The sequence below is a fragment of the Cryptomeria japonica genome, chromosome 5 (genome assembly GCF_030272615.1).
Source record: "Cryptomeria japonica chromosome 5, Sugi_1.0, whole genome shotgun sequence".
Classification (NCBI taxonomy): Eukaryota; Viridiplantae; Streptophyta; class Pinopsida; order Cupressales; family Cupressaceae; genus Cryptomeria; species Cryptomeria japonica.
Window position 1 is genome coordinate 243,005,391 of NC_081409.1, and position 25,778 is coordinate 243,031,168.

At 35.0% G+C, this 25,778-nt stretch overlaps 1 protein-coding gene across 3 annotated transcripts in view; it reads right to left on the minus strand.

Annotated features, from left to right (window-relative positions):
* LOC131028827 (O-fucosyltransferase 29) overlaps positions 1-21,486 on the minus strand; it is a 42,207-nt gene extending 20,721 nt beyond the window's left edge. For 2 of the 3 annotated variants that reach the window (XM_057959178.2, XM_057959176.2), the window contains exon 1: positions 19,168-21,486. In XM_057959178.2, coding sequence (XP_057815161.2) covers positions 19,168-19,434 — 267 coding nt within the window. In that variant the 5' untranslated portion in view covers positions 19,435-21,486. The remainder of the gene's footprint in view (positions 1-19,167) is intronic. The other variant, XM_057959177.2, reaches the window with a different exon arrangement.
* Between the last annotated feature and the right edge of the window lie 4,292 nt (positions 21,487-25,778).

The window sequence follows — 25,778 nt, forward strand, 5'->3', positions numbered from 1 at the left end:
AAAACTATGCCAAGGTTTCAATTTCTACCTCTAAATCTCACTTGCAAAATTTGTTTCTAAAAACCCTCTGGTTTTTGCGCATTTGTACCTTCACCAGTTCGACCTTGGGGTATGTGATGGCATCGCTGACGAACATTATGCTCGAAAGCAGCCAGAAGTTCAATGGCCGCAACTACAACACCTGGAAGCAGCGTATGTTGATGATTTTTGAGTACCAATGTCTTAATGTAGTTGTTCTAGGCACATCTCAATGTCCAGACACTGCCAGAAAAGATCAAGACAAATGGGAAGCCGTAATCGGGAAGCCGTCATGCTCATCAAACTCTTTGTTACCGATGAGCAGCTACATCAGGTACCGTTCGGCAAAACTGCGAAGGAAATATGGGATCATTTGAAGAGTCTTCATGAATCCTCTAACAAGAGCAGAGCGTTCTTTCTTGAGAATATGCTCTTCACGATCATGATGGATGAGAAAACATCTCTTCAGGAGGATCTGACAAAGATCAAGGATATTCGCAACCAACTGGAAGCTATTGGTCGAAAAAAGGAGGAAGAAGATATGATGGTCATTACTCTGAAGAGTCTCCCACAGTCGTATGAGCATTTCATCGAAACACTCAATATCACTTCCACTAACGTCAATTTGAAGTTTTCCGATCTTTGTAACAAGCTTTTACAACAAGATCGATGGCAACAACAGTTTGGAAGCAATACCAGTTCTCCCTCCACCCAGCAAGCGTTCTCTGCCAAATCTTCCGCTAAGAACAAAGGGAAGGCTCAATCTTCTCAACCGAAAGGCTCTAGTTCTTCTCAGGACAGCAAGAAGAACAACGTTCAGTGCAATTATTGTCACAAGTTTGGTCACATGAAGGTCGAGTGTCGAATTCAATTGGCTTCTGAACAAAAGAAGTAGGGAGGGTCTCAACAAAAAGCAAATGTCGTTGAACAGTATGGCCAAGAGAACAGCAGATCGAGTACACTCTTCTGCCTGGTATATTGATTCAGGAGCTTCGCGGCATTTTACTCATCGTCGGGATTGGTTCACAAAATTTGAACCATTTACGGATTCAGTAATCTTCGGAGGAGGAGAAGAGTACACAGTTGCTGGTAAGAGCACTGTCTAGATTCACTCAGGAGGTAGAAATTTAATTTTTCTTGATGTCTACTATGTTCCAGGCATGGAACATAATCTCCTCTCCATCAGTCAAATAATGAGGCATTCTCCTCAATTAGATGTCGTCTTCAATTCTTCCATCTGCAACATTGTTGATAAGGAGACTCGTACTACAATCGCTATGGGACTTGAAGATCATTGTTTGTATAGACTTGCTAATTCCGGTGATTCTCAAGAACATGCTTTGGTTGCTACGAGTACATCCATCAGAACACTTTGGCATCAGCGTTATGGGCACTTAAACGTGCACTATCTCTCTCAATTATATCGGGAGGGTTTGGATGCTAGTCTACCTAAGATCCAACCTCAAAATCATGGAGTTTGTGCAACCTGTCAAGCTAGGAAGCAGCACCGGACACCATTCTTGGATGGTGATTCTTGGCGAGCCTCCAAGGTCCTTCAATTGGTTCACGCAATGTATGTGGGCCAATGAACACTCCATCTGTTATTGGTTGTAAGTACTTCTTGTTATTTGTTGACGATTTCAGTCGTAAAATGTGTGTATTTTCTGAAAAATAAATCAGATGTGTTCAGTACATTTCAACAATTTAAGGCCTTAGTTGAAAAAGAATCTGGTTCTCAGATTGTCACTCTAAGGTCAGATAATGGGGGGGGAGTTTTGTTCCAATGACTTCTCGACATTTTGTGTTGCACATGGCATTAAACGCCAACTCACCACACCATACACCCCTCAGCAGAATGGTGTAGTTGAATGTAGAAATCGCACCATTACTGAAATGGCTCGTTCTATGATAGAACATAGAAATGTTCCTAAGAAATACTGGGCTGAAGCAGTTTACACTGCAATCTATCTGCTAAATCGATCACCTACACATGCCGTTAAGAAGATGACTCTTGAAGAAGCCTGGTTAAGACGCAAGCCTAAAGTAGGCCATTTGAAAGTCTTCGGTTCCATGGCTCATTTATGGATTCCAAATGCTAAACGTGCTAAGTTAGATTCAAAGAGCCAAACACTTATGTTTACTGGTTACGGCGACAACCACAAGACCTACAGGTTGATTGATGTAGAGACAGATTGTCTCATTTTCAATCGTGATGTTGTGGTTGATGAGACTATTGGGCCATTTATGCCTTCTACTACTCCTAGTCCTGCGACTCAATCTGTGAAGACTCCTGATGTTGGTGTTCGTCTTCCTCTTGGTTCCCATGATGGGAGGGCTTCAGAGCATTCTGACTCTGAAGATGAGGAATCTACTGATCCAGCACCACCTGATTTTCCACAGGATTCGCATCCAGATGACTTTGTTCCAAAAACTCCAGGGGATGTTATTCCTCCAATGCTAGATGTTGGTACTTCTACCCTCGGGCCTAAGTGGTGGGCCAAAACTATCAGAGATCTTCATGATGATGAGCTTATTGAGGGCAGATCCTCTCGCAGAAAGAGAAAGCAACAGAATACAATCAACTTTGCACTTATGGCCAACATTCAAAACATCCATGAGCCCAAGACATATTCTGAGGCTAAAGGCATTCCTGAGTGGGAAAAGGCTATGGAGACCAAATACCATAGTCTTCTGAAGAATCACACTTGGCTCCTTTCTGATTTGCCTCCTGTCAACTGTAAATGGGTTTACAAAGTCAAGTATCATGCAGATGGTACTTTGGATAAGTACAAGCAAGATTGGTTGCTCGAGGTTTTACACAACGGGAGGGCATTGACTACGAGGAGACTTTTGCTCCTATTGCCAAGATGAGTACCATTCATCTTCTTCTCGCCATTGCAGCTCAGTTTGGATGGAAACTTCACCAAATGGATGTTAAGAGTGCATTCCTCAACGGTGAGTTGCAGGAAGAAGTTTATATGACTCAACCCCCTGGCTTCAAGGTTCTCGGTAAGGAACATCAGGTTTGCAGATTGGTAAAAGCCCTCTATGGCCTGAAGCAAGCCCATCGAGCTTGGTACTTCAAGATTGATTAGTATTTGGTTGAACGTGGTTTTCAACGCAATCCCTCTGACACTAATCTGTACATCAAACTTTCCGGTGATGAGATCCTTTTTCTTCTTGTCTACGTGGATGACTTGATCATTACTGGAAATTTAGCACATTTGATTGCCGCAATGAAACAGGATTTGTGCCAAGCTTTTGACATGACAGATTTGGGGCTTCTCCATTATTGCTTAAATGTTGAAGTGTGGCAAACTGATGACAGTATCTTTATTTCACAGTCCAAGTATGCCCATAGTTTGCTAGATAAGTTTCGAATGCAAGATTGTAAACCTGCTTCCACACCTATGGAGAAAGAGTTGAAGTTATCAGCCAAGTCTGATTCACCTACAGTAGATGAAACAAAATTCAAACAGCTAGTAGGCAGCCTCATCTATCTCACTGCCACTAGACCTGACATCAGTTTCGTTGTCAGCTACATCTCTCGCTTCATGACAGCTCCAAAAGTTGATCATTGGATTGCAGTGAAGCAAGTGTTACAAAATGTGAAAGGCACTTCAGACTATGGCATTCTCTATACTAGGTGCAACGATCCACAATTGATTGATTATACTATCTCTGATTAGGCAGGATCGATGGATGACAAAAAATCCACTTTTGGGTACGTATTTAGTTTGGGTGTTGGTGCCGTCACTTGGAGCAGCAAAAAGAAACAGGTCGTGGCTCTTTCCTCGACTCAAGCCGAATATCAAGGATCAGTCAAAGCCGCATGTGAGGCTGTTTGGCTCCGAAGGATGCTCTCTGACATGCAGATGCCACAGAGAGGTCCTTCTCCCTTGTATACTGATAATCAAGGGGTGCTCAAACTGGCCAAAAATACAATCTTCCATGAATGTACCAAGCATGTCAAACTTCATTGTCACTACATCCGCAAGCTGGTAGAAGACCAATCAGTTCAATTGCAGTATGTTCTGACAACAAATCAGATTGCGGATATTCTCACCAAATCTCTGAGTTCGGATAAATTTGTAAAATTCAGGTGGCAACTTGGTGTTTTTGATAGATTGACCATTAAGGGAGGGTGTTAGAATAATAATTTCTTATATTGCTAATGGTCAACTTAGGTTGTTAGATTTCATTAATGTATCTACAATATTAGGTAGATAGAGGTAAGTAATATCATTAATTTCTACAGTGTTTTATATTTCTATAAATTGTAATCTTTTCCAGTTAATATGAACTAAGATATTTTTACCAATGAATCTGATTTTCACAATTTAACGGTGGGAATCATCTTTTGAAGTGTCGATATTTATTTTTAAAATACGCCTATCTGTGTGGCGATAGGTAATGGCAGTGCAGGAGACATTTTTCTTCACTATGTTCGTGGTTTTGTTTCCGGGGAGGTGTGGTCAAGTCGATTTAAAAAATTTCAGAAGGTTCAAGTGGAGTTGTTTTTGTTTTCCTTTTAGCACGTTATGCCTGTGGTTCTTCAGCGCCAAGTGTGGAAATTTAAATTTCTGCCAGACTTTGTGGGATGTGGATTTTTATTGGATGAAATACGTTTTTCAGTTTCTGTGTGGATTTCGGCGAGTTTTTTTTTGAGGTGTTAAAAATGGGTATGGTTTTAATTATTAGAATATTTAATTATATTTTAGTCACCTATATTTAGTTCCTTGTTTAATGGTCATTTAGCTTTTTAGTTAATTAGCTTTTAAGCTTTATTTAGCGTTTAGCTTTTTAGTAGTTCACTTTAAACGACTTGTTCTTAATTTAGAACGTCGTCTTGTAACCTCTATATATACGTGTGTATATCGTTTAATGTAATCATCCGATTATTGAATCATTCATTCAATTTATTTTTCATGGTATCAGAGCGGGTCGATGGGATTCTTTAAAGTTTGGCGAATTTTTTAATAAAAATTCATGGCCTTCTTTCTGGAATATTTTCCAAATTTTTTTTATTGTTTTTTTATTAAAAAACGATTTTGCTTTTTTGAAGGCTTTTTGAGGGTTTCTGGTTCATGGGCGAATTTCTTTGTGATGGGCAGCAGTTCGTGTTTTTTTTAGCGTTCTGGAGATTTTTGGGCCTGCAACCTGGAATTTTTTTTGCAGATTGAAAATTTTCCTAAGGTTTCTGCAATTTTCGACTAGGGTTTTGACCCTTCAGCTCAAGTCAAAATTTTATTTTTCTTGCAAATTCTTGGTGGGTTTTTCGAGAGCTCAACTGGGTCGTTGTCAGATTTTGATGGGTACATCGTTTTCCGTGCCTCAATTTTTGAGCCATCGGATCTGTATTATGATTTTAGATTCTTGGTGGGTTTTTCAAGAGCTTTTCTGGCTTGATCTCAAATTTTTTTGATTGCCTCATTTTTCGTGCCTCGAATTTTGTGCCAGCTAATTTGCCTTGGAATTTAAAAACAGTCAACGATTTTTGCTAATTCTATTTTAAGTTTGCAGAAAATTTTAATTTCTAGGTTTCTTCCAAACCTCGAAATTCGTGCTTTGGAATTTGTGCCAGAATTCTCCTCCAGGGTTTCAGATTTTTTGTCTAGCTGCTTCTATTCTGATTTTTGAATCAGATTCTTTCGTCTCATGCTTTCACTAGGTTGATTAATGTCATGTTGGAACACAAACAAAAGTTCAACAACTATCACAACACCTGGAAACAGTGCATGTTCATGATATCTGAATATCGTTGCCTTGATCATATTGATTTAGGCCAGACCTCGTCTTACAGGTCCTAGGGTTTTCACGATTTTTTCCTGAAAAATTGTCTGTTGGTTTTTTTATTATTTCCACAAAAAAATCATGGGAGGGTTTTCACGATTTTTTTCCTCAAAAATTGTTCGCAGGGTTTATAATTTTCCCTTAAAAATTATCTCATCTGTAATCCGCGATATTGGCGTAAGACTTTAGTTATCTGGGTTTTACCATTTTTTTCCACAAAAACGATGATTTGTAACCCTCAGATTTCTTGGTTTTTCGATTTTCTCCTCAAAATCATAAATTCTCTTTTTGAGGGTTCCTATTTCAGGGTTTGACAGTTTTTTCCGCAAAATCGTGCTTTGTTGCAATTAGTTTGGGTCGCACCTGCCAGGGCGAACATTTGCAACCATGGTATCTTGCAGTCAGTTGTGGAGTTGATACTCTTCTACAAAAAGGTTTGTCGATTTTCCTCAAAATCATGGTTTCAGTTTTCAGTTTGGTTACCCAACGTTAGGTTGGATGGATTTTGGTATTCTTGGTCATTAACACTTTTCAAATCCAGGGAGGGTCTCCATTGTAGCAAAGTGTTCTTTTCATTTGTGATCAAAAGCCCTCCAGTGTCTTCTATAGGGTAGTTAGTAGATAGAATGACCATTAAGGGAGGGTATTAGAATATTTAATTATATTTTAGTCACCTATATTTAGTTTCTTGTTTAATGGTCATTTAGCTTTTTAGTTAATTAGCTTTTAAGCTTTATTTAGTGTTTAGCTTTTTAGTAGTTCACTTTAAACGACTTGTTCTTAATTTAGAACGTCGTCTTGTAACCTCTATATATATGTGTGTATATCGTTCAATGTAATCATCCGATTATTGAATCATTCATTCAATTTATTTTTCAATGCTGTCATGCATATATACACAAAATCTCTTCTGTGCTAAGCTGAGTTACCGGTACTTCACGTTTTCCCCACGAATTCGGATGCGGTGTGTATCGGATTCGGATTCGCCCTAAAATCCCTGTGGATTCGGACAGGGTACCGATTTTTTCCCCCTGAAACGTATCCGATATTTGACTCACGAATCCCGACGCATCCGGTGTAGACGTGGCGATTCCATACGATTTTTTTGACGAATCCGCATCATTCGCAAATTTCGAGGGTTTTTTTCACGAGTCGAATATGTCGTTTAACATTTAAAACCCTAAAGCAAAGGCAAAAATAAAAAATCGTGAAACCATTCCACGCCACGCATGGTGAAAAAGGAAAACCGAAAAATCGCAAAAGTTCGAAACCATTAACAAGCGACGGCACAGCGGTTTGAGGAGGCGCGCCGACGAGAGGCGCGCGACGGCACAGAGGTGAAAGGAGGCACGCAGACACAGAGGAGGCGCGCGACGACGACGGGAGGCGCCACGGCAGGAGGGCTTCGGCATCCATTTTTTCCTGCAGGTTTGATATTAATTTTTTTATTATAGTTTGCTATAGTTTGTTAAATTTTATTATAGTTAAAAAAATTTATTAGTTTGTTAAATTTTAATATTTATTATAGTTTGTTAACTTTGTTTAATAGTTTGCTAATTAAATTGTTTGTTAAATGAAAACAAACAATCTAATAAAAATATAATTTTTCATTAGATTGTTTGTTTTCATTTAACAAACAATTTACAAACTATTAAATAAAGTTAAACTATAATAATTTTTTTTAAAAACTACTCATATTTAAAATATTAAAAATAATAATAATTTAATAATAGGTATATTTTTTAAAAACCTATAATAATAATTTAATAATAGGTATATTTTTTAATAATTTCATAATTATAATAATTTCACTTTTATTTTAAATAAATTATTAAATTTAATTTTATATATTTAACATTTATAATCTATTGTTTAATATTAAATATTAATTTTATTTTTTTTAATTTGTTGTAGAAATCATAATGGCAACGACTACTACCTCTACTCCTCAAAGCTCTACTCCTCAACGGACTTTCAAAACTGACCCAAATTCACCTTTATGGAAATATGTCAAAATAATAGACCAAGTAAAAGGTGGTGGAACATTTTTATGGATATGCAACTTCTGTAGTGTGAAAAAAACTAGCTCCTACAGTCGTGTCAAAGCCCATTTTTGTGCCATTCCCCAACAAGGAATCAAACCATGTCTAGGAAAGGATGGAAATGGGATGTCACCTCAAGAAATAGCAGGATATATTAGAGAGCAAGAGGAAGCAGATGCAAGAGTTGGTCGTGCCTCAAACCATCCTTTGTTGATAGGAAGAGGAAGTAGATCAAAGAGGCCCCCTACTTCTCCATCTTATAGCGATTTTCCTGATATCGTGGTAGAGAGCCACCCATTCTTGGACCCAATTAGTGAAGAACCTGTTATTGTGAAGAGAAGCAGGGGACCATTAGAGAGAGCATTTAAGAATGATGCTAGAGAGATTGCAGATCAATCCGTTGGAAGATGTCTATATGCAAACGGTTTGTCATTTAATGTGGTACGATCACCATATTGGCAGGATATGTTGAGAAAGGTAAATGAGGCTCCACAAGGGTACACAGGGCCAAGTTATGAGAAGGTGCGTAGCACCTTACTAGCAAAGGAGGTAAAAAACATAGACAATGCATTGGGTCCCATTAGAAATTCATGGAAACAAACAGGGGTGTCCATCATTTCAGATGGATGGAAGGATACCAAAAATCGGCCATTAATTAATGTAATTGCAGTGTGCCCTAAAGGGGCAATGTTTCTGAAAGTTGTGGATTGTGAGGGACAGGTGAAGGATGCACAATTTATTGCTAACATCCTTATACAATGCATTCAGGATGTGGGAGCTCAAAATGTTGTCCAAGTAATAACGGACAATGCAAAGAATTGTAGAGCTGCAAGTATGTTGATTGAGACACGATTTGAACACATATTTTGGACACCTTGTGCTGTCCACTCTCTCAACCTCATGCTACAAAAGATAGGTAGGAAAATACATTGGATCAAACAAATTTATGTTGAGGCTGAAGAGATCCAAATGTTCATCACAAACCATAACATGTCACAAGCCATTTTCAGATCATTTTCACAGTTGGAGTTGCTAAAGGTAATTGAAACACTTCAATTTTTAAAATCTACATTTCACTTTGATGGTTACTTAATTTTTATTTTTTTATCATGTCTTCTTTGTATTCTAATTTTTATTTTTAATTTTTGAATAGGTTGCCGAGATTCGATTTGCATCCAACACAATCGTCTTGAGGCGACTTGTGAAGGTGCGACAGCCACTTGCTAGAATGGTAATTAGTCAAAGTTGGTCCCTATGGAGGCAATCCAATACTGAAAGGGCAGCAAATGTAAAGCGCATGATCCTAGATGACACTTGGTGGGATCGAGTGGAATATCTTTTGAGTTTCACTGAGCCCATCATGAGTATGATCCATTATACTGATATGGATCACCCATGTTTGGGAGAGGTATATGATGGCATTGACTCCATGATTGAGAAAATGAAAGCCATCATCAATGCAAAAGAGCAAGATCCCGAAGAAACTTTCTTCAAAGAGGTTCAATCAATTTGTGTTGAGCGGTGGAACAAAATGACCACCCCACTACATCTTCTTGCATTTGCATTGACTCCCAAATTTTATAGTGATGAAATGCTTGCTAAGCCATCAAGGGTACCACCATATAGAGATTCAGAAGTCAGTGAAGGGTGTAGGACAGCACTTACTAAACTCTTCCCAGATTCTGAAATGGAGGATTTAATGACAAGTGAGTTTGCTGATTTTGTAGCCTCCAATGGTCAAAGTGTTTCCGCTCTCTGTGACAAGTATAAAAAGGATTCTCATGCTTGGTGGTACCTCAATGGCCATACATCACCAAACCTTCAAACTCTTGCAATCAAAGTTTTATCGCAAGTAAGTTTCTTAATTTTTATTGCTCTCTAAATTTAGATTTTTTACTATTTTATAATTGTCACCCTCTCACTTTGTGTCAATTATTCAATAGGTTGCTAGTTCCTCTTCATCTGAGCGAAATTGGAGCACATACTCCTTTATCCACTCAATGAAACCCAACCGACTGGCAGCAAGTAAGGCGGAAGAGCTCGTTTATGTGCATTCAAACTTGCACCTTCTTACTCATAAACAAAATGAGTATAAGGATGGGAGCACAAAGTTTTGGGATGTAGATCCAGAGCGAACTGATTTGGATTTTTCAGCTGCCACACAATCTTTACTTTCTGGGGAGTCTGATAGCCAATGTGCTGCTAGTGCAAGTGGCAGTGAGGCTGCATGTGGTTCCAGTACTCTACCTACATCATCTAATGTCAATGATGATGTTGATCTTGATCTTCCTAGTGACCCATATGATGCTATTGCTGATTATTAGTTGTGTTATTTTATTGTTGAACGGTTGAGCCAGTGAACAATGAATTTGATATCTATCATAACATTCAAAGTTTGACAAATGGATATTTCATATTAGATTAGACTTATAGTAAATTTGTAATTTTGTTATAGACTTATAGACTTATAGTTATATCAATATGAATCATATATGATAGTTCCAAGTTTTGTTTAGCATATGGATCATGGATGATTTGTGGGATTCTAAATTTAATTTTTGTTTCTACTTATTAGACTGTATATATGTATATATTTATGTTTTTACATTTTTTTGTACGGACGTACCCAGCCCCCCCTAAAAAAATTGCCATACCAGCGTACCATACCCACGTACCCGTACCGGCAACTTAGGTGCTAAGTGATCAGGCCACGATTCTGAGAATTCTGTGTGGTATTCAATTTGAGCAGGGTTGCATTTTGAGTGGTCCAAAACAAAGAAATGTTTTCTGGGAGCTGCAATTGATGGATTATTGAATATTCTTCTTGAACATTCTGGTTGTGACTGTTAATGTTTTAGAAGTTATGAAGCGATAAATTTTCAGAAGTCAATGGATGTAAGATACTTGCAGTGCAACTGGGTTTCAGCGTATAATTTTATCAGTAAAAGAGTCTTCAGATTGTTTCAGAGAGATATCTTTTTGAAATCTGGAAGTGTTACGTTCTGCTGTGTCTTTATGTCAATATTGTTCTGTGGTTCTGAGTTTCAAAAGCAGAGTTATCTGGGGTGGAACTTCCTTTGAGGTTGAGGTTTCATTATTTCTGAGTCGGTGCTCTCTTCAGTATAAGGTTGAGGTCTTTGTTGATCACAGTTGGTGCTCTGTGAGAGTTGGTGCTCTCTTTCATCAATTTCTCTGTAATTTGGGTTGGTGCCCATTCATGCTAATAAAAGTATTTTGATGCCTTGGTTTTTCACCCGAAAGGGTTTTCCATGAGAAATCTTGTGTTCTTGTGTTCTAAATCTTTTTATGAATTTTTAGTGTCAAGTTGAAAATCTGGGTCAACTTTGGAAACACTGAGACCCCCACTCTCAGTGTTTCCTGAGTGTTTCTCAATACTGACCAGTAAAACTTGTTGGGATTAGCCAAAATCAAAATGCACAATACAACCTTCTACAAGTGAATCCAAATTAGCACACACATAGCAATAACTATCATAAATAATGAGAGTATAAAATACAAAGTAAAGCCTTGCATGTATGCAACAATGACTGACTACCCCACCAAATGTGCAACATTTGTGAGCTCACTTAACAAGTGTGTGAGAAAGAGTCAAATATGAATGTACTAGGTGTCTCATCCAAATTAGCACACCCATAGCAGTATCTATCATACATAATGAGAGTGTATAAAATACAAAGTAAAGCCTTGCATGTATGCAACAATGACTGGCTACCCCACCAAATGTGCAACATTTGTGAGCTCACTTAACAAGTGTGTGAGAAAGTGTCAAATATGAATGTACTAGGTGTCTCACAGAATGAGGACACGTCTCAACCACATGAGGTGAGACAAAACTCTAAAAGTCCCTAAGTGGAGGTTTAAGCGACAGGAATAGGACTCTCTCTAAGTATGCTATTAGCTAACTAGTTTAATAAAGTCACTATTTACACCAACAAAACTCAATATTCCATTTACATACTGTTAACATTCTAATTCATAGTATGAACAAGTGAAAACTAAAACTGTCATCTATGATACTGGCCTGGAATTTGAAATTACATAAATGAAACTCTAGACTGCAATTACATTGAAGTTGAAGTTTTACGCTAAATGAACCAGACTGCAATTACACTTAGCTTATAAAGTATTACACCAAATAAACCAGACTGAATTTACACTGAATGAAACTCCAGAATGAAATTATGCTGAAGCATTGCAGCATTTCATTATTAAAAAGTTAAATTTGAATTATTAGAATATTTATTTTCTATATTATATTTAAATTTTAAAAAAATATTTTATTTACTACACACAAATTATTGACATAAACTAACTGCTCCATTTTCCAATTTATAAATTATTTCAATTTGAATTTTCTATGTATAAACTATTGATTTACAAACTCAATTTCATTTGTTTGGATTCCTCATTCTAAAAAATATTGTTCAATGTTTGTTTTTCAAATTTACTGTTGTAGGTCCATAGGATAATGCTATCATAATGTTGGCCAGTTCTAGCTCCATTGCCCAACCCTAATTCAAAATTAACCAAAATTCATCTTTGTAGAGGCATGTAAAAAAGATATAGCAGATTTTAGGTGGTAGAACATATGTTTGGATATGCAGCAGGTGTTGTTAAAGGTATACAAGTTCATACGACTGAGTGAAAGCACATTTGTGTGTTATTCATGCAATGGAAACTAGAACCTATCCAAGAAAAAATGGTGTGTACCTGTGCCAACTCAAAAAATAACATAATATATCAAAAAGCAAGAGGAAACATGTAAGAGTTGCCCTTAGAACAAAGCATCCTTTGAGGAGAGCGAAGGGGTCACAAAGGCAACCTGCTCTCCATCCCATACTATCATTCATCATGATGCAGTAGAAAGCCACTCAGTTTTGGACAATAATGAAGAAGAGTATGTTAATATGAATGAAGAGCAAGGAAGCCATTAGAGAGGGTGTTTCAAAATGATGTCAAAGAGATTACTAATCAAACCGTTCCAAGATGCATCAACACAAATGTTTTGTCTTTCAATGTTGTTTGATCACCATATTAGCAAAATATGATAAGAAAAGTAAATGATGCTCAAAAAGTGTACGTGGGCCCAAGTTATGAGAAATGTGTAACACCTTATTGTAAGAGGTAAAAAAATATAAAAAAATTATTGGCTGACATCAGGGCCTCATAAAAACAAATAGAGTGTTTGATCATTTATAATGGATAGAAGGTTACATAAAGTAGGCCATAAATCAATGTGATTGCAGCATGCCCAAAGGAACAATGTTTTGGAAGTCATGGATTATGTGGGGCAACAGAAGGATGCACAATTTATTGCTAACATTACTATACAGTACAATCAAGAAGTAGGCCCTCAAAATGTTTTCCAAGTCATAACTAACAATGCAAGGAACTGCAAAGTGTGTAATGTCCCCACTTTGAAATACAATTTAATGATAAATGATAATAATAAGATTAAAATTAAAATATAAAAGAATACAATTAAATATAATTAAATTTTAATTATGTTACTGAATGGTCAAAGACATGAAATAAAAAGTTGTGACTCCCTCAAACATGAGCTATAAAAGGGAGAAGAGAACCTCATTTGAGGGGATAATTTCAAGAATCAGATGTGCAGATCTGAATGAGAAAGGTTGTGTTCCTTTCAAAAGGCAGAAATAATGAAGAATTGCACTCTTTCGAAGGGTGCTAATGGTGGAAAGGGTGTGTCTCTTGCCAAAGGGGCATACATGATGAAGAGGTGTGACCTCTCCCTCATTTGAGGGGATAATTTCAAGAATCAGAAGTGCAGATCTGAATGACAAAGGTTGTATTCCTTTCAAAAGGCAGAAATAATGAAGAGTTGCACTCTTTTGAAGGGTGCTAATGGTGGAAAGGGTGTGTCTCTTGCCAAAGGGGCATACATGATGAAGAGGTGTGACCTCTCCCTCGCATTGGAGGATATGAAAAGGAGAAAGTCTCATTTGAGGAGGACATCCAAGGGAGATCAATTTGAAGAATAATTTATTATTCTCAAAAGGCAGCAATGAAGAGTAATGACTCATTTCTTATGAAGAGGTGTGACTTCCCACAAATGAAGATATAAAGAAGAGATTCATTCAATTGAGAAGGGGGAATTGGAGGAACCATCCATAAGATCAAAGAAGAAAAGAAAGTCGATGGATCAATATCTAATATCAGAATTAATAAGGGCGAAAATTAGCAGACTTTGATATTTACAAGGGCAAGATTCAGGGCAATCCCAAAAGGGGACATTACAAGGCTGGTATGTTGGTTGATAGACAATTCTCGCATATATTTTGGACACCTTGTATTCTCCACTGGCTCAACCTCATGCCACAAAAGGTGGGCACGAAAATAAATGAGACCAAAGAGATTCAAATGTTCATCACAAACAACCACATGTCACAAGCCATTGCCAAAGCATTCTCGCAATTGAAGTTACTAAAGGTAATTGAAACAATGCACTTTTTAAACTTTATGTTTCACATGGGCAAAGTATTTCTTTAAATTGAAGTAAGCATTCTTCTTTGATTTTGATTTTTTAGTTTTTCATTTTCAAATAGGTTGTTAAAACCAAATTTGCATCAAACACAATCATTTTGAGATGATCGTGAAGCTGCAAGAGGCACTTTCTAGCAAGATCATCAATCAATCTTGGTCCATATGGAGGCAATCCAATATTGAGAGGGCAGCTAATGTAAAGCAAATGATCCTAGATGACACTTGGTGGGATCGCGTGGAATAGCTTCTAAGGAGAGATTTCCAATGGTGTTGACTCAATAATTGAAAAGATGAATTCCAACATAAATGAAAAAGAGAAGATCATGAAAAAACTTTCTCCAAAGAGGTACAATCAATTGGTGTTAAAAAATGGAACAAAATGACCACCCCACTCCATCTTCTTGCCTATACATTGACTCCCAAATATAACAATGAAGAAATCTTTGCCATGCAACAAGGGCACCACCATATCGTGATGCAAAACTCATCAAAGAGTATAAGAAAGCACTAACTAAACTCTTCCCTAATCCTAATGTGGAGGATGTAGTTATAAGTGAGTTTGCTAACTTTGTAGCCTAGTCAAAGGGTCTTTGCTCTTCGTGATGGGTATAGGAAGGATACTCACTCTTAATGGTACCTCAAAGGCCATTAATTGCCACAACTCTAGACTCTTACAATCAAAATATTATCACAAGTAAGCTTATTGATGTTTACCATGCTTGCTAAATTTGAATTTTTTCATTTTAAAAACTCCTATTTTCAAATTTGAAATTTGACATACAAATTATTAATTTAATAACTCCAACTTTGTCACTTTGCTTCAATAGGATGATGATTCCTCTTCATCTAAACTGAATTGGAGTACAAACTCCACTCACTCAATGAAGTGCAACCAAATAGCAATACAACAGAAGTGTTGATTTACATGCCTTCCAACTTACACCTTCTTACTCGCAAAGATAATGAATACATGGAAGGTACGATGAAGATGTGGGATGTAGACCTAAAGCGGATTGACTTGGATATTTCTATTGTTGCAAAATCTTGTTTGGGAAAGAGCCAATGTACCCCAAGGACAAATCCCCAAGGCTTTTCCACAATTATGGGCATGGGGACAAGGACAAAAGGTCCCTCTATAACATCCCCTTCTGTTGAGTAGTCGGAAGTGTCCCTTTTAGCCTACTTTATTCCCATAGGCTAATTTTGGGCTTTGTTAGGGAAAAAATTTATTTATTGAATAAAATTGTCCAAAACATTTTTAATTTGTTTAATAAAGTGACCTTAAGTATTTTAAAGGGCAAATATGATGACTTTATAAAAGCGACTTAAATGATATATCTTAAGGAGGAAATTAAAAGTACCTTTGGGAAAGTTCTATGGGAAATTATAAAAAGTGATTTTGGAGCTTATTTGAATATGTTGGGTTTTAGTTTTTTTGTGAGCCTAGAAACTTTTAAGCAGAGCAACGAAGGAAATTAGTTTCAATGGTGAGACATCAATCTTAGTCAGATTGCAAGTGAAATCACACTGGTTTCATGCAAGTGTTTAACGATTGAAGTTTTGATAATAATCTGAAATTTTCCAGAGGTTTGCAAGCGAATGAAAAATTATTGTTTCTCCAATTTTTGGATTAAAGTTGATCATTTTGGTTGTCTATCGAGATCAATGCAAGAAAAGGATGTGAGGTTCTTAGTTGCCAAGCACATGGGTCCTATTTTGGTGGCACGGAGAGGTTACTTTGTTGGGCATAGGAAAAGTCATATTCCTAGACATGAATGACATTCCTCCTAGGCGACTTCATTAGTGGGCCACGAGTTGCATTATAGCTGGTGATTGCAGCTGGGCATGAAATTTTATGACTGGTGTGAGAATTATAAATGTTGGGCAAACTTCTTGTTGGGCATAATACTTCCTCCATTATTGGCATGAAAGTGAGTTTATTTGGGCATGGAAATTATATTTGTCGGGAATGTCTCTATTGAGAGAGGGTTTTAAGGCGATTTGACATTCATTCTGTTGGTCAAACTCTATCCTTGGCATAAGGAATATATGTTATTCGATGTCCTTAAGAGGTTGTTGTGAGGAGCTGAAGGTGTTTAAAAGGGGCTGTGAGGGTTGAGAACTATCCATGTACCAAGCACAGTCATCTTTGAGTGAAAGGGCAAGCCATGAAGAACAACTTTGACCTTTAGGAAAATTCAGTCACTTCTTTGGGGCAATTAAAAGGTTAAAGCATTGTGTTTACCATTTTCCTATGCTCCCTGGGGACTTATCCCCTGCCCCTAGAATCTGTGTAATGTCCCCTATTGGGATATTACTTTATTTTGCCCTAAAATCACTAAATGGGATATGAAGTATATTAAAGAAATGGCATTGCCAACTTTGGGTCTTGATTTAAGGCCTGCAACCAGGTTAGTGTCATTCTAATATCCGTGAAAAACTGGAAATCATATAATTAACAATTTGTTTAAGAGATTCCTAACCACCATCGTAAGTTACATAATATGTATGAGGGATTCAATAACACTTCCCCTAGCAACCTCTCTACATTATGGAGTACCTTGGGGGATTACATAAGGCTCAAAGAAAGGTGTTAATGGATAGTGATACTAACTTTCAATTGAGTAATCTTATAAATAATATAATATCATAAACAAATTGGAAATTGTCCATCGGGTCAGTGTAATGTCCCCATTTTGAAATAAGATTTAATATTAAATGTTAATGATATAATTAAAATATGACAGAATAAAAATAAAATAATTAAAATTTTGTGAAGTTTGAAAACAGATTGCAAGACTGATTTAATTGTAACTGCCGGCTAACCTTGTGAGAATCATGTATTGTATCCTTATTATACTCTTCCTGGCTTACTTTGGATCAGTTGCTACAATGCTCTTCCTGGCCGACTTTGGATCAGTCGCCCCTTATAGGGAATTTCAAATAAAATATAGTAATTGCTGATGTGACCAACCACCCTTAGCCGACTACAAGAGAAACCTTTTTTCTGAAGAATATTAATTCTCTATGCTGGCCGACCTGCAGCTGTTTGGTGCCTCTTTTTGGTGTTTTTAAATGAAAATAAAATAGAATATTTTATTCTGCTTGAGGCCAACATCTTTTGGAGGGTTACATCATTTGATGAAAGGGTGCATTATTAGATATAAATAGAGGATGCAAAGAGGTTTTTCAAGGAAAAAATATCAAATATCTTTCCTATAAAAAGGCAGAGTTAAGAGCAGATATTTATCAGATTTTAAGGGCAGATTTTAAAAGAGGTTTATGTGCAGATCCAAAAGGGATCAAGAATTGGAATAAGTGTGAATCTGATGTTTATATTGAAGAGATCAAATCATCATCAAACATCAAATGCAAATATAGAAAGACAAACGAGATATAAAGACAGAACTAGTTTCAGAGATATTAAGAAAGTCAGCAGACTATGATCAGTGCTTGGTATGAGGAAGAATGCAAAGAATCCTGATCTGGCTGATTTATTATCTTGTTTTCCATTTAATAGGAAATAGGAATATATGCAGATAATCTATGGCTTCTAATATATATAGATATGCATAATTAATGATAATGAAGATTCCTTTAAAGCTTCAGCCAATCTGCTGTCCCATTATGGAGGAGAGATATGTGCATATGAGGAATGCAAGTAGCATAATGCTCCATTCGAGTTGACTAACCCCAGGTGGGGCTGGGAGGCTGGAAGCTTGATGGATAGGCTCAAGGCGCCTTGTATGATCTCCTATAGTGCTTCATAGTGTGGAGGAGTTATTGGGTTAAGCCTTAAGGGAATCCCACATGCACATTATGAATATTATAATGATGATTAGAATTCTATTTGTAACATTGTTGGATTATTTGTTTATTCATCTTTTGATAACTAACGTGATTGCATGCTCTAAATCAAGATATTAAGTTGACAATTTACATTTCCCAAACATAATCAATACCTCATTTAGGAACTCTAGGGCAAATTGAGTTAAGTCATAATAGGGTACATTACAGCCAGACCAACCAGTGAGTAAAGGTTTAAGTCTTGGGTTAGATCCTAAGGTTGATTCAATCCACAGCTCCAGTTGCGGTAAGGAGAGCTGGCATAGGGCATTTCCTAAGGCAGAACTTAGGCCTGTAAATTCTCCAGATACCCTTACCAAAAAAGAAAACAATTTTAAAATTCGCTAAACATAAAAGATTTTAAATTCCATACTTTAATTGATCTGCCCAGACTTCTAACAAGTTCAAGTTTACCGATATAAGCATTGACCATGTAAGTTGGGATAAGATCAAGTAAGAAACTAAAAATCAATAGCCTTTTTAATGAAAGATCACAGCTCGAATCCTTAAACAGACATGTTAATGACTAAAAATGCATAACATAATGCATCAAATTGATTGTAGCATTCTTCTGGTTCAAAGTAGTGTATTTTACCAAACAAAAAGGAATTACATTTCAAAATTTGCATTGAATACCTACCAAAGAAAAACCAACAAATGTTTCTTTACCCATCATATAAAACTTTTAAAAAATGAACTGACCACACAAAAACATAACAATAAATAAGATAGTACACATCTAATTTTGACTACACGTAGAAATGACCCTAGACATATATCCAATATAACCCTAAAACAAAAATTCAGTGAAAATCTAATAAGATTAAATGCAGTACTCGTTTGTTTGGTTAACCTTAATAAACAACATTATGGTAGTCACTGTTTCAAATCCTGTGCAGTGGCAAATACTTTGATGCAAAACAGTTAAATAATGGCTTACCAGTGTTAATGAACGGCGATGCACTAAAGAGGGGTGTGGAAACTGGTCAAGATCAAGCAAGGGCCCCATGAAAATCGATAACAGAGCCAACACAGCCAGCATTGATACACACAAAAGTGAAACAGATGACATCCGCAGCTGTAAACGAACTTTATTTTGCTGATGCTGTGCCATTGATAATTTTCCTTCATTTGAAAACCTTACCTTCGTAGGTTTCCCTTGAAGATGCAAGAGCTTGCAAGTGTAGATTTTACTAAATAACTGCATGAACAAACCCCAACTTTCCCTCAAATTTTTAACTGATAAAATTTACAGTAAACTCTTCTTCTCTATACGTGACCAACTTCTTCCCTTTTAAAGATAGCCATTAAGTGAACAAAACTCCTTCCTCAGTACATGGTCTTTTATTCAAGAGCTCAAACAGCAACTTCAATTATTACCATGAATAAAGAACCCTAGCTTTCCCTCTTATCTCTGGATAGGTGAAATCTACAGTAAACTCTTGTCCTGTGTCGGCTACCAATTTTCTTCCTCAGACTGCAAGTTCATTATCAGAAACCCTTCCCATCCCACTTTAAAAGATGCAAATTCATAAATAACCGGCGAAATAAACCATAGCTTTACCTTCATCTCTAGCGAGGCATAATTTACTGTAAATTCTTCTTCTGTTTTAATGATTACGAATTTTTCATCAAAAGAAATAACCTTCCCATGTTATCTTCGGAAATTGAAGAGCTTGCAAATGTGACTTTAAGCCTCCCTTATCTAAAGCTGAAACAAACAATGGTTGTACCAATTCTTCCTTCACTCTGAATGATCCTATTTCATCCTCTTTGAAGAATAACGCTTTTCACTGAAAACTCTTTTCTCCTTGTGTTTCTTTTGACAACTTCAACGGTTACAAATGCAAAATCAAGAGATAACCGCAAATGTGAACCCTAGCCTTCCTTAAACAAACAAAAGTTACGCCAAACTCTTTCTTCCCTGTAAATTATCGATCTCTTCCTTCTTAAATAAGGACAGTTTCCAATGAATTTCTTCCGTATCACATTTTCATTGTCAAAGTCCGGATTTTCAGAGTACAACTTCACTAAACAACAACAAAAACAAACCGTAACTTTTCCTTTTAACTTTAAATTTGCAAGTAAACTCTTCTTTTCTGTAAATGATCTAGTTCTCAAAGAATGTCAATTTTTCACTGAAAGCTCTTCATTCTTACCTTTTCTTTGATAACTCCAGAGCTCTCAAACACGGCTTTACTAAGTAACCACAAAAAACGCTCATGCTTCGCTATTTCCTCGGACCTTTAAATAGACAAATTTCACACTTAACTCTTCTTCCCTGAATCAATCTCATCCTCAAAAGATGCCGGTTTTTCAGTGAAAAATATATTCTTTCTTCTTTTCCTTTTCTTTGAAAATTCCAACGCTCTTACATGCAACTTCACTAAATAACCACAAATGCAAGCCCTACCTTTCGTTTGAGCTTTACATAAGCAAATAATAAAACATGTATTTCCCTTTGAGAGGCTCCGAACCAGCAAATATCAAATCCTAACTTCTCTTTGAGCTTCAAACAAGCAAATAGCAAACCATATCTTTGTTCTGAATTTTAACTAAGCTAATACAAAGAAAAACCCCAACTTCTTTTTGAGCTTCAACAGAGCAAAAATGACAACGCCTTCTTCTCCCCTGAAGACAATCTACTTCCTACTCCTTAATAATACCAGTTTTCCCGCTCACAGGACTTCCCTTCACAGGCCTTCCTATATAAACTCCAGAGCTTGCAAGAACGACTTCCACAACAACAAAAGAAGATTTACTATCCCTTTTTTTAAACCAAAGGCAATAGAATGATCCTAGGTTTTCCCTGGTCTTCTCAAAGCTCGAATAATACGGCAAAGTCTTCTTCCATAGATCTGCTCGACAAATTCTTCCCTCTTCAAATTTGCCAAATTTTCATCGGAAACTCTTTTCCCGCCAACACATTTTCTGACTACATTCCAAACACTAAACAGCAAAAACCTTAATTTTAAGAAGAAAAGCGCAGCCTCCCAACAAAACGTACCGTTTGGTAGTCTTCAAAGTAAGCGATCAATTTCTTCAACCAAAAGAGGTTGCAAATGCAGCATCAATACATATCAGCAAATTCAATGCCAGCCTTTCCAGTACCTAAAACAAAAAAAATTGATTTGTTCGTTCACAATAATAAATGTAAAACAGAAAATTTGAGGGCCCCAGACGTCGCGGGTTCTCCTCACCTTACGCGCATGGCTTTTAGGGTACGTATATTAGGTTCGCCTGCAACATAAATTATAAGCCTTATCATTTTAATTGAATTTAAAACTACAGCGAAGACGTGGTTTACGAGGAAGAAAAAATAATTTACTTATTTAAATTAATTGCAGTCGAACTCTCTGTAAATTTAATTCCTACTTTAAAAGTTTCATCCAATTTTAAAGAAAAATTTGGAAAGAGATGTGTCGTGAAGAGTTACACCAGCAAATATATTTTATTTAAGAAAAGCAAATATATGCTTTAATTGTTGTGTCAACAATCAAATGATATGGTATTTTTAATTAATAATATTAAATTTTGAAAGTTAAAATAAACTATTAGGACGCAGTTTAAATATAAACAATTATTAAATTAACAGTGTAGGAACCATCAACAATAGAATAGTATGGTTTTTCAATTAATAATATTAAATTTTCAAAGTTAAATAAATTTTTAGGATGGCTTTTAAACACAAACAATTACTAAGTTAATCGTGTAGGAAAATATATTTAAAAATTGGTCTTAAGAGATATCTATGAGAAAAATAATAGTCTAATTGTATTAAATTTATATCTAGATTGAAATGAAGTGTTAAGATTTAAGTGATTATAATTGAAAAGTGAAATAATTGAAAACTAGCATACTTATATTTTTGAAAAATCTAAGTAAAGATACTCAATATCAAATTAGAAAAAAAATTAATATTCATAAATAATAGTAAAGAGTTTGTTAGTAATGAATGAGTTTGAAGTGAATTGCTTGAATAGATTGTTTGGAGTATTTCTTATATGGTTTTTGTCTCCACTTCTCTATTTTTAATAAAACTAAAGAAGAGATTTTATCAATTTAATAATTTTCAATTAGACATATTGTCTGGTGGATGGGGGTTGGTGTAATAGCAATGGAGGACAGATAATGATGTTGTATCCTTGGGAGGGGTTGATGTTGTTTTAAGGGTGTAGTGGTTGCAAGACAATGGGTGGATTAGTCTTAATGAGCTCTTCTTAAATTGTGGGAAAGGACAATAGTTGATTATATGACAAGAACTTGGTAGAAATAAATAGAACCCAATGCACAAAAGGGTAAAGAAGTTGCTAATTGTCTGATATGTTTCACTACAATTCCATATAGGGTTTGCATTGTATGGTAAGTAGTAAATACAGAGAAGCTAGCAAAATAGAATGAAGTGCATCAATTGATCTATTGGTTTTCATACTTATTTTAGGATATAGTGTATAAGATGTCACCAAATAGGTGCCATGAAGATATCATTGAGTTGTAGTTTGGATCTAACTTATTGATAATTTCTATCTATATTTGGTGGCATAGGAGTATCACAACTTGTGTTATACTAACCACATAAGTATCAAACATTGATAACACACAAGTAATTATGATTAAATGACACTTGGTGGTTAAGGTATGCCAAGTCAAACTGGCATTTTGGTTTTTCCTTTCATTTGATCAACCCAATTTTTTGAAAAACAAAATGCATAGTTTTATAAAGTTTCCTAACGAAGGACCAAGGGTTTAAGTTTGGGGAGCACAAATACATATAGTACTCAAAACTTTGGTTATGAAAATATGTATAGTAAATAAGTATAAGAATCGGGGATGACCCCACAATGGGAAAAGCTAAAAATATTTATTTTATTTTATTTTTTAAGTATAAGAATCTTAGAATTACAAAAAAATGACATACTAAGTAAACTACTAAACAATAAAGTCATAAATATATGCATTGCAATGGTTGCATTTGTTTGAATTTTGAAGTGAACATTTACTTTCTTTTAAAGATAGATATGTATGTATGTACTTACTTGCTTTTTTGAAAAGTAAAACATGCAATCTCTCTTTTTTTTTAATATTTCATATTTTATATTAAAATTAAAAAATAAGAATTTTATATCAAATTGATTCTAACTTGTACATAATAGATCTATATGAATAAAACTAAATATTAAATTGATTCTAACTTGTACTTACACATGCAATTTATTATGCATGAAAGAAACTACATAATTCTAAGAATATATATTATTTAAATTATTTAATTTATTTTCATTTAAGTCAATTAATTTAATTTAATAAAATATATTACTAAAATTAAAATTAAAATATTTAATTTGGAAAGTCTTATTATAACTACAAGGACTAAGTACAACCATGCATTACATATTTAATCCATATTCAAATAAAACTAAATATTAAACGAACAATACTACACTTTAATTTATTATGCATGAAAGAAATTAAAGAAAAATTAGTTATTGGGAGGCCACTGAAAATACATATCTTCAAAGTCTATTATGAAAATTGAGAGTGGTTGTTAATGAAAATGATTGCACTTAACTTAGTTATTTAATCTAGTTTCATTTAAGTTATTTTAATTTCATTTAAATTATTTAATTAAATTAAATTTATTTGATTTATTTTAATTTAAATTATTTAATTTATTTTAATTTAAGTTATTAAATTTATTTTCATTTAACTTATTAAATCTAATTTAGATTATTTTAATTTACTTTTGATTATTAAATTTAATTTATTTTAAGTCATTTAATTTAATTTAATTTAATTTAATTTAATTTAATTTAATTTAATTTAATTTAATTTAATTTAATTTAAGTCGTTTAATTTAATTTTTATATTATTATTTTATTTTATTTGAAATAAAATCCACCAAACATGTTTTTAATTTCTCTCTCTATATATATAACTAAAATGAAAAATTTAAATATTTAATTTTTTAAAATAAATTGAATCTTATTTTATTTGAAGTGTAACTTCCACAACAACTCCAATTCAATTACAATTGAATAATCTAAGAAAACAATTATTCAAAACGATGCCAACCTCTATTTAGATGTCTAATACAAGAACAATTCATATTTGTGTGCTACAAGTCATAATTAGTGGACATCATTTATACTTCATCTTTTTTCTTGTATCAATACTCAATGACTAAGAGTTTTTGGATTGTTTCAAATTTACCATGCAATTTTTGTATTAAACAAAAAATTGAAAGTAAAAGTAATAGTAAAATTGTCTTCGAATGTGTAGTGTTGCGGTTAAAACTCTTCATTGGTGAAGTGGCCACCAAGGTCCAAACCCCTGTTGGGTCACTATGCTTGCAAGCCTTGTGTCTTTGTTGGGTTGTTGTGCTTGCAAGTTTGAACAAGTGAAGTGTGGGGATGAGGTTCCCCGTTTGTGGCCTCACTGGTTCATAGCTCTGAGTCAAAAGCAGTTCATGTGGAGTCGGAGGGCATGTCATGCCAGCGCCACCAATCACATTAAAAAGTTTACCAGGCATTAATTTATTAAAAAAAAGTAATAGTAAAACTAATAGTAATTAAAGATAGGTGTCAATTTTAATCATAGGTAGTTTTTATTGATAGATATCTATCAATCCATTATGTGAGTATAATACGCCTCTTGGCGTAATAATGAGGTTTTTTTAGGGAAAGAAAATCAATGTTCAACTATTAGAGTTGTAGGGAAAGTTTTCACAAAGAGAAGAAAAAAAGGGATCTTTAAGTTTATAGACAAGCATGGACTCTAACCTTTTTGAATATGTGAATGGTAAAGTGACAACCACAATTAAATACAAGATACACGAAAATATGAATTATGTATATTGTTCATGATGATACCTAAGAAGCTTCAACGTAATAGAGAAATAACACATCAACAATTACTTATGAATAATCATGTAGAAACTTCTAAAGTGGGTTGACTTCCTCTTCTATTCTACATCTACTACTAAACTAAGTAAACATGTGCTACTACTGCAAATGATGCAGAACTAAAAACTTTTCTAGCAACTAGCTTATCCTAACTAATTGCTAGAAGGAATTATGATAGAAGGAGGATAATAGTGGGTGAATGAACACCAAAGAAGGATGACTAACTATCTTTCTTTGCAGCACACAACCAACTCTCCTTTATGAATAAACATATGCCAATGGTAGGGCTACCCCAAGTTACATTATGCAAACCTACTTGCATGTAGAATGACACTAACTAACATATATGGCAAGTGAGCATTTGGATCTAAACAAATAAGATCAACTTTAGTTTGGGGTGCATAAGTATACAAGCATGTATATGTTAATGGTATCAAGTTAGGAGGAGCTCTTTGAGATGAGTTGTAGAGAACAAAAGTGCTAAAACATGCACACAATCATTATAAGCTGGTAGATAGCAACCAATTAACTCTTTAGTATAAAAAAATTAAAAATTTTAATTTTAAAATTTTTAAAATGATTGTATATTAGAAAGCCAAAAGATATTTACATGAGGGGGTGGCCAATAATTATATAATCATGGAAAGCC